General features: G+C 46.2%; 1 protein-coding gene and 1 non-coding gene across 3 annotated transcripts; both read left to right on the top strand.

Annotated features, from left to right (window-relative positions):
* The first annotated feature begins 2,063 nt into the window (after positions 1-2,063).
* Positions 2,064-9,501, top strand: EIF5 (eukaryotic translation initiation factor 5). Of its 2 annotated transcripts, XM_021528869.3 has the most exons (12): positions 2,064-2,138; positions 2,306-2,498; positions 4,469-4,748; positions 5,011-5,092; positions 5,315-5,487; positions 5,793-5,904; positions 6,557-6,696; positions 7,177-7,335; positions 7,533-7,694; positions 7,943-8,107; positions 8,329-8,463; positions 9,102-9,501. In XM_021528869.3, the coding sequence occupies exons 3-12, from the start codon at positions 4,677-4,679 to the stop codon at positions 9,192-9,194; spliced, it is 1,293 nt and encodes a 430-aa protein (XP_021384544.1). In that variant the 5' UTR covers positions 2,064-2,138; positions 2,306-2,498; positions 4,469-4,676; the 3' UTR covers positions 9,195-9,501. The 2 variants fall into 2 exon arrangements, with proteins under 2 accessions (XP_021384544.1, XP_031360769.1); XM_031504909.2 differs by lacking the exons at positions 2,064-2,138; positions 2,306-2,498 and adding an exon at positions 3,754-3,943.
* Positions 6,234-6,357, top strand: LOC116183780 (small nucleolar RNA SNORA28). Its single transcript, XR_004148473.1, has one exon. It is a non-coding gene; the product is annotated as a small nucleolar RNA SNORA28 (small nucleolar RNA).
* Positions 9,502-9,946: the final 445 nt, after the last annotated feature.

Genomic DNA, 9,946 nt, shown 5'->3' with positions numbered 1-9,946 from the left:
TCAATAATCCATAATTTTGGTCTGATTTGCATGATCCAGGAGAATGTCATGTGGCTTCACGTGGATAAGACCTGCTTTTTGCAGAAGAAACACCATCTTAAAAGTACCTCTTTAATTTTTGTCAATTTATATACTATATTTAAAAACTATCTTCCTTTGTGCTATTAATTGTAAGGGTTCAGAGTTATTCATAATATCAAATAGTACCAAATCCTGGGTCTCTTTCCCAGCAGTTCTCTAAGTGGTGTTGGCAACAGTATACTTTAACACTTGTAATTTATTAACCCCCTAGGTGTTGTAATAGGGAGCTAAAGCCACAGTCAGGAGGCATTTAGCAAGTTATATGTGCTACATAGTTTCACAGCAAAGGATTTTCTGCGGTGCTTTTCTTGCCTCACACTTTTTTATTACTTTTTTCCTCTCCTGGTAACTGCCAAGCCCTACATACTTTGGAGATGCTTCCTTATTTTGCCCTAACATACTCTCTCCCATTTCAGAAAGTGTTGCCGTGCATTTATCAAGAAGACATTTTACATATCCTGAAGAATGTTTACCTTTTTCAAATGCTGATAGTGAAGTCCAAGACAAACTTACATGATGGACCCTGCATCCCCAGAGGTGCCCAAGGCCAGGTTGGATGTGTCTGGTCTGGTGGATGGTGTTCCTGCCCATGGTGAGGGGTTAGCACTAGATGATCTTTAAGGTCCCTTCCAACCCAAACCATTCCATGATTCTTTACAGGACAGTGTCCTGGCTAGAACGACCAGCTATTCCACGTACTGAAAGGAGACATGTAGGAGGGGCAGCTAACACAATGAGGGTTTTGATAGAAAGCACCAAGATGTGCGCATTTATCTCGGGTTGCTTTTTCATTGTTGCTGTATGCTACTGGAAGTGGCAGTAGTCCTGCTTTTGTGACTTGCAAGAAAACATCATTTATCAGCCACCTTCCTGAGTGCAGTTCTTCTGCATATTCGACCAAAAATGTTCAATATGTACTTCAAGGTTCAACAGGAGTGATGTCTCCTTTGACCACATCTACGTGATATCGAAGTCAGGCAGGAAAACTACACATTAAAACCAACTTTAGGCAGGCAGAGATTTAGAGCATTATTTAATGTCACTACTAGTTTTATTGTCATTCCCTCTCTTTTCCTCTACTCCCACAGAGCCATCAAGAAGCTGGCTGCCCACTCAGTTCATAAAGTCAGGGAAAAATTCTTTGCCACCTGAACATTATTGACACTGTAAAATCCCCAAAACATATAACTCCTGTGATACTGGAGGAGCGTAGATGGAAGATGGGAAAGAACGAGAAATGGAAAAAAGGATGCAAGTTTTCTGCTTTTTATGTGAAAATAAATCAAGATATGCATTTCATTCAGGATCTCAATTCAGCTACATAGGGCTGGCAACATTTTCCACTAAGAATAGAGTACATGCTTACGGCACTTGTGTCATTCTTTGTAAGGCACCCAGAGCCACCCAACGCTGAGCCTTTATGACACGGGAATTAAACAACAGGCTCTTCCCCAACCCCACAAGCCGGCTGTGCAGGAAAAACACAACTTATTCAGCAACTTAATTGCTTTGAATTCTTTGTATTATTACTTGTAACATAGTTGCTGAGATGTCAAGCGCTGGGTCACTGCCCTCCAGGGAGTAGCTCGCCCCCCACCCACGGGCAGAGTTTGGGCACACCTGGCAGGACGGAGGGGCCGGGGGAAGCTGGGAGCGCCCTCAGCCCCGGGGAGCGCCCTCAGCCCCGGGGAGCGCCCTCAGCCCCCTCAGCCCCTCAGCCCCGGGGAGCGCCCTCAGCCCCCTCAGCCCCCTCAGCCCCGGCCCCGCCGCACCGGCCCGGCCTCGGCCCCCCCCGCCCCGCGCTCTCTCGCGAGACTCGGTCGCTGTAGACGCGATGTCCTTTGGGGCACTGGCGAGGGGGAGGACACGGGGGAGGGAGGCAAAGCCTTGATTGATAGCGGCGTTCACCAATAGGCGAGGGGAGCGGCGAGGTTTTAGCCAATAGCTTCACAGCGAGGGGAGCGGTGAGCCAATGGCGACGGTGGGGGGCGGGGCGCAGCGCTGGCTGATTGATCCCAGCTCTGGCGTTGTTCAGTCGGAGCGAGAACATTCTAGAGGTGAGTACGGGGCAGCCATTGCCGGGTCCCGTTCGCCGGCCCCTGCTGCCTCAGCTGCGCGCCTCTCGCCGCCTCTCCCTCCCCCCTTCCCTCTTCTCCCCCCTCCTCTTCCCTCTCCCTCGCAGGTGCCGCCGCTAACGATGCTCCTGATTGTATCTTGCCCGCAGATTGCCCGGCGCCGCTCTCCCTGGTGATACCGCCCGCCCCAGGACGCCGGGACCCGGAGGCTGCGGCGTCCGCCTCCGCCTCCCTCTCCGTCTGGATATAAGCGCCCCCTCGGCCCTGTTCTCCTCTCACAATCGGCTTCGTCGCAGCCCGGGGCGAGCAGCGTTGGGTTTATGTCTTTATTGGACGAAAACGGTGAGTGCTAATAGTGGGCTAGTGCGGGTGAGGGCAGCGGGGTAAGGGGAGCGGGGGCCGGCGGGTGGTTGGGGCCGGGCTGGGGCCTCAGGCTGCCGGTGAACGGTGGAGATTCGCAGAGGTTTTGTGTAACGAAGCGTCCGGGACTTTGACGGGAGGGGGAGGAGAAGCAACGCGGGGCGGGGGAGCAAACAACATAAAACCGCACAACAAAACTCAACTCTGAAAGCAGTAAACCTTCATCTGTGGGGTTATTGTTTGCTGTTGGGGCGGGGGCGAGGGCGAGGATTTTTTTTTTTTTTTTTAATTTATATTCGTTTCGCCGCCGCCATGCGACGAGACAAGATGGCGGCGGCGGGGCCGCGCCTCCCGCGCTGTGCCCGGGGGGGGCAGTGGCGCAGTTCCCACCGGGCGCGGGGGGGGGCGCTCGGCCCCGCTCCCGGGGGGCGGCGGGGGCTCCCCCGTGCCGTGCGGGGCGCATGCGCGGCCGGCGGCGGCTCCCGGCGCTGAGTCAGCGTTTAATTGCTGCATTTATGAGTCACCGGCGGCGGGGCGGGGGCGCGGCGCTGTGCGGCAGGGAGCCGGTGTGCCTTCCCGCTCTGTCCTCCGTGCGCGGCGAGGGGGGGTGGTGCTTGGGATGAGGTGGTGTGGGCACCAGGAGAGGGAGCTGCAGCCTGCAGCGGATCAGTGCTGCGCTCTGGAAGGGGGGGAAAACGGTACGCTCCTTCTGGGAGCTCGGCCACCGAGAGAGCTGCTTCCTCGGCATTTCTAAAGACACGTGGTCAGGTTACACCGCGGCTCTTTTTAGACATCCTGGGGAAGGAAATAGTGTGTTGTAAACGGAGTCCTAGCGGTGTGGTTTTTGCTGAGGAAGGGTAAAATTGTATCAGGGCTAATGTAGAAGACAAGGCACATAGAGATCTATGTTCTTATTGTGTAAAGAAGTTGTAAACGTGACCAGAGGACTCGGATCATGTTGCACCATAGGCACGCTCTTCCACATAAATACTAAGAAAGCTTTTTTAATGTGTCAACGCTTCTGTCATTAACGATAACAACGTGATGACGTGTCAGAATAGCCATGCTCTGTAATCAGGGTTGCCTGTGTACTCAACCAATTGTGGCTTAAGTACCATTAGATCTGATTATAGAAGCACGTGTTAATTTAAATATGTAAATACTGCTCAAGGCAACGTTAATAATAGGATTCATCCTCCTTCCCCTTCCTCCCCCCCTCCCTTTCCCCCAAGAAAAAATCAACTGGAAAAGCTGCTGCACTGCTCTGTACCTCTGCATTGCTAGGCTTTCTACAGTGAAGCAACTTCTGTCAGATTTTATCAGGCTTATTGTTAAGTCAGAACTCAACAGAAGCTGCTATGAGAATCCATAAGTGAGAGAGAGAATTACGTAATTTTCAACTCTTTTCCACTCCGATTCAAAAACTGGTAAGCCATGTAGAAACTGTTGGGCTACAGATTGCTGCTGCTTCATCTTACTTATATTTTGCAACATTTTGGCAGACTTCAGTTTGTGATAGGTTCATGATGTGGAATTTGAAATGGATTTCCAAATATTTCTCCTGATTTCCTGTGCCCTTCAGCCTGAAACTGTACCACGTGACCCTTATGGCGCAAGTCACTGGTCTGCATAATCGAGGCGTGTGCCCTTCCTTAGTCATCCCAGAACTCCTGCTGGAATTAATTGTATAAAAAAGTAGTTGTAAGCTGTTCAGTGGTTTTAGGGCAGTAAGAGAGGGTGGAAAGCTTGGTGGTGCAGTTAAAGAAAAGTTCCTTAGCAGTACAAGCCAAGGATGGATTTCAGTTCCATAGGTTGAAGAAAGCCATAGCATAAGAAATGTACTTTTCCCTTTATTCACCTTAAATATCATGCATTATATAGCTTTGTGGCAAGAGTGGATTGATGTACATGAATCTAAACTTAATTTTTTTGTGTGTTGTTAACACTTGCAGAGCTGTTGCGCAGCCACTGGTACCTGTATTGGGGAAACATAGCATACAAGCAAGAACCTTACAGCCTCAGTGGCGAAAATTTTTTCATGTCAGAGACCGAGAACTCTTGCAGTCGTTTATGTCATCCCGTCTTCTCCAGACAGAAGATACCAAAAAACTGCAATCAAAGATCTCTTCATCTTATTGATAAAGCTACTAATAAGGCAAAATGTCTGTCAACGTCAACCGCAGTGTTTCAGATCAGTTCTATCGCTACAAAATGCCCCGTCTGATTGCCAAGGTAACTTCCTAAGCAGCAGCTGGAAGCAAAGCAGGGAGTGTTCTCCCATAACTGGTTTTCCCAGGGTGGGAAAGAGAGGCCAGGATAATGCTTGGTCACTCAGAGCAGGGAGGATGTGCCCTCCTCCGGTCCACACTAAGTGCATGTTAGTCTTGGAAGGAGTTGCACTTCAAAGCGGAATTTTGGTGTAGTTAAATGGAAATGCACACTGGGTTTGGCTGTTGCAAACATTTGACCTTAAAATATTATTTTTTTTCTGTAGGTGGAGGGCAAAGGAAATGGAATAAAGACGGTTATAGTCAACATGGTTGACGTTGCAAAGGCGCTTAATCGGCCTCCAACGTGTAAGTATTGTGGAATGACACAGCATTTTGTAATGCTTTTCTGTTTGAAGTGGTAGTGTGAATTGGCTAGTAAAGCATTAATACTGTTCCTTAAAGATTTGTAGGAAAAAAACATGATTATCTCAGGATTAAAGAATGGACAGAAACAGTAGCCTCTACTTGCTCTTTAAGAATCAGAACAAAGATATGAATGTGGTAATGGCTGTAATTCTTCCTTTACAGATCCTACCAAATTTTTTGGTTGTGAGCTGGGAGCACAGACCCAGTTTGATGTTAAGAATGACCGTTACATTGTCAATGGATCTCATGAGGCGAATAAGCTGCAAGACATGTTGGATGGATTCATTAAAAAATTTGTTCTCTGTCCTGAGTGTGAGAATCCTGAAACTGATCTGGTGAGTGCTCTGTCTGCATTAACAATGACACCATGGAAACACTGTGTTAGGTGTTTATGAAAGCGGTGCAAAGTTAAGAGACTTCAGTATCTATGAACAGAAATTAAAGTACACATTTTTGCACCTTTTGGGAAGGTTTTGCATCTCTAACAGTTCATAACTTCTGGGATAAATTATTACTTCTAAACTTTGTCTTTAGAGGGTGATACTAAAGTATTTGAACCTCTGGCTTAAAATGTAGACATCAGGCTTTAATGCAGTTGTTCTGTAAGTAGTAAATTAACTGGAGGTTGTTCTCTTTACAGCATGTCAATCCTAAGAAACAAACTATAGGTAACTCTTGCAAAGCCTGTGGCTATCGAGGCATGCTTGACACAAACCATAAACTCTGCACGTTCATTCTCAAAAACCCACCTGGTAAGTGCCTTTCCTTACCTCTGGGGATAAAGAGAACTGTATTAGTGGTGTTATGGAAGTAGAAAAATAAATAGCTCACATTTAATTGAAATGTAAAAAGGCACCAGCATACTCCTAGAGTGTTTTTGGGGATCAAGATTGAAGGAGCCATACTGGTAATGTTTTTTTTCCTTACAATGTGTTCTTCTCAAGTGTAGCAATTGGTTAAAAGCTGGATTTGCCTGTGCAGGACAAAACTTACAAGAAAGGAAGGTAGTTAGCTTTAGGTCAGCATGAAATGTGAGAGCAGGAAGTAAAAAACTGTAGTAAATGCAAACTGTAATCTGTGCAAGCAACACTCTGTAGTAAGCATCTAGTTGCCTGCTGCAATTTAAGCTTGCTAGAATAGAAAAGTCTAACCTATTCCAGGGGTCTCTGCTTTGTGAGGTTACCTGTTATATAGACTTGGACAGTCTTGGTGACAAGCAAGACTGGCTGCAGCTGGGGGTTTCCCCACCAAATGTACATCTTCCCTGAGTGTGTTTGGGGATGGGTACTACCCATAACTTGCAGCTAATGACAGCATCCAAACCCACTTGGGGATTTGGCAAAGGTGCAGGGACTTTCTAGTTTGCTCTAGTTCATAGAACAAAACATTAAAATTCACTTGCAGAAAGTGGTGACACTGGTACAGGAAAGAAAGAAAAGGAGAAGAAGAACAGAAAAGGCAAGGACAAAGAGAATGGTTCTGTGTCCAGCAATGAGACACTTCCACCCCCACCACCAGAGGAGATTACTCCTCCACAGGTTGTGGTAAGTAGAAGGGAAAGTGGGGAGATGAGGGTGTGTGTTATGTTGCTCAGATTTAAATCTCTGAAGTCACTGGCATTCCTTGCTGGTCAACATTGCACCTAAAAGTCTTACTTTATCCAAAACTTAGTGCCGGAATAGAAGGGTCCCTGATTTTACTCTATAGCATCTTTATCAGCTCATCAGTACCAGAATTTATGCTCCTTACTAAGTCAAAGCTGCCTATCCTTTATCACTCCTTTTCAGGCACCTGTGTACTAGGTAGAATGGTTGAACTGCAGTTCAGGTAGCCCTGCATATGGCTATAGAATTAGGTTTAGCTACCATTACTTCCTATATTTGCACTTTCACCGTGATCGTTGACTTGGAAATTTTATTCCAAACATTTCTTAAGGCTGTCAAGTCTGTATTATTTCTATCCTCATGTCATACTAAGCTTGCAGTAATATTTTGTGGCACTCTTGTTTTGGTTTTGTATTGTAGGAGGAGGAGGATGATGATGACTGGGGTGAGGACACAACAGAAGAAGCCCAGAGGCGTAGAATGGATGAAATCAGTGACCATGCGAAAAACCTCACACTTAGTGAAGACCTGGAAAGAACTATAGAGGAGAGAGTCAACTTACTGTTTGATTTTGTAAAGGTAACTACTCTCTGGTTGTTGGCTTGATGTAATCGCTCGGCTGTAATTGTACAACATGTTTGTGAGGAAACCAAAAGCAACTTGCTCGAGCTCCTGCAGAGTGCTGTCTCTACCAGCAGTGGGAAGGGATGACTGCGAAGAGCATGAATGCAGACCTCAAGTGGCATTAAAATGTTTCTATACCTGTTTCCCTCTAGAAAAAGAAGGAAGAAGGTGTCATTGATACTTCTGACAAAGACATTGTAGCAGAAGCAGAGAGACTGGATGTAAAGGCTATGGGCCCACTTGTTCTCACTGAAGTCCTTTTTGATGAAAAGATTCGTGAACAAATCAGAAAATACAGACGTCACTTCCTTCGTGTAAGCCATCTCTTCTGCACTCACTGTGACAACTGTTGGCAGGTTTTTGTAGCAGTTGCTTGGTACTATGGGGAAGGACTTTTTGTAGTGTTTTATTTTTAAACTTCTTGGCTAGGGGGAGCTGCTGGGAAGGGATAATATGAATTACTGTAAACTTTGCAATCTCATAGAACTGCTTCTGCTCTGTTCAGTGTGGAGAGAGGGTAAAAAAGCTCATTCAATCACTTCTGCTTCTATCACAATTCTAGTTCTGCCACAACAACAAGAAAGCTCAGAGGTACCTTCTCCATGGCTTTGAGTGTGTGGTAGCTATGCATCAGTCTCAGCTTATTTCAAAAATACCACATATTTTGAAGGAAATGTATGACGCAGATCTTCTGGAAGAAGAAGTCATCCTTGGCTGGGCAGAAAAGGTAAAGGACAGTTTGTAATGTACTGTAGCAATTAAATACCTGAAGGTAGCTTAGTGCATCTGGCTTCTCCATTCCTGGTGTAACTTGTGGACCAAGAGGCCTCCTTCACAAAAATGGGCTGTGGAAGGCAGTGGGTGAGATCAGAGTTCCAGTTCAGGCAGTATTTGGGTACAATCTGGTGTAAGCTCCTTCACTGTTCACTCAAAGTATCTGTCTTTCAGGCCTCAAAGAAATACGTTTCAAAGGACCTTGCCAAAGAAATCCGTGTCAAAGCAGAACCATTTATTAAATGGCTAAAGGAAGCTGAAGAAGAATCTTCCGGTAATGAAGAAGAGGATGAAGATGAAAACATAGAGGTAGGAAAGGCTTGCTTACTGTCAGCAGCTCCAAGGCTGCTCTGTTCCTGCATGCTGAAGTCTTGTAACCTTGTCCTGGTGCACTCTGAAATTGATTACTTGGGGTATTAGTGTGCATGTTGGGAACAGGAGGAACACTCAGTTTACAGTGCCTTTTAAGTGCTGCTAATTGGTGTCAACGATATCTACATGATATCAGTGTAATGCAGTTGCACCTGGGTAGTCCAAGACCGTGCCATTCTACAGTGGCAGTAGCAGTTCACGTAGTGCAAGGTTGACAGGGGGTATCAAGCATCGTGTCTCATGTTGTAGATGAGTTTGTTAGATAAGCTGATGGAAGAATAACTGACCATTTTCCTCACAGTTCAGCCCTGGGTGTAATCTGTTGGTTACACTCCAGCTGGCTGTGGCTGGGAGTGTTTTTACACAGGGATTGGTTGGTTGGTCTCCTCCCAGCATTGTATTATTCTCCTCCTGAGTAGGAGATGCTGCTTCCCCCAGATGTACACGCACAGTTCTGCCCTACAAAGCAGGGATTCATGAATGGCCATGGGCAGGAGGGTGGTTGGGTGTTGGAATTACTCCAGTGCTTAGTGGCAGTAGGTGCTGTAGTTAAAGGAAGTGTCTTGTCTCCACAGGTGGTGTACTCCACAACTGCCAGTGTACCTAAAGTTGAAACTGTGAAGCCTGCAAACAATAAAGATGATGATATCGATATTGATGCCATTTAAAGTGATGCAACATAGCTTCCAGCATAGTAATGCAAACTTCTCTGCATTTTCTGCCAGAAGTGTGACTTGTATGTGCACAAGCTGAAATGGCTTAACATCCTGCTACTTTGTACTCTAAAAAATGTATCTTTTTACTGTGACTGGTCTTGTGTAACTAAGCCTAATACCAAGGAGTCAGCACGTCGGTGAACTGATCGAGTTTGCAACTGGCATGTTCTATTTTGTTTTTCTAACTTGTGTTGGACACATACTTGGAGCACATTTATACAGTTGTGGAAATAAAGGATTTGGTTTTGGTCAATCTTCATTTGTGATTCAACCCCCTTATTGCTTTTCCAAGTAAGTATTTACACAGCTCAGCGAAATTTGTGAAGCTGATCACACAATGACAATCTCTTGAATGAAACAAAATCCCACCTTAACCACCCTAGAAGCTGTTCCAACAGTGGAGATTTGAAACCTGGGCAAGAAGCACGTGTTGGGTAATCAACAGTGTGCAGCTGCCAGCTTCTTAAAGCAGGACAGCTGTGTCTGTATTCTGATCTTTGGATGCTTGGAGTGTTTTAAACAAACTTCAATTGTAATCATACATGAGTTGGGTTTTGTCTTGGGTTTTTCCTTTCCTGTGGTTTTCAACAGCTCCAAATCCAGGATTAATGCAGCAGGAGCTGGTACTGCTGCAGTTGGTGTGTGCTGCCCCTGAGGACCTGGCTGTTGCCAGGGGCCCAGCTGTGCAGTGCCACCACAGCACA

This window comes from Lonchura striata, chromosome 6 (genome assembly GCF_046129695.1).
Source record: "Lonchura striata isolate bLonStr1 chromosome 6, bLonStr1.mat, whole genome shotgun sequence".
NCBI classification, from domain to species: domain Eukaryota; kingdom Metazoa; phylum Chordata; class Aves; order Passeriformes; family Estrildidae; genus Lonchura; species Lonchura striata.
Note: the sequence above shows the minus strand (reverse complement) of the source record. Positions and strands in the feature narration are given on the sequence as shown.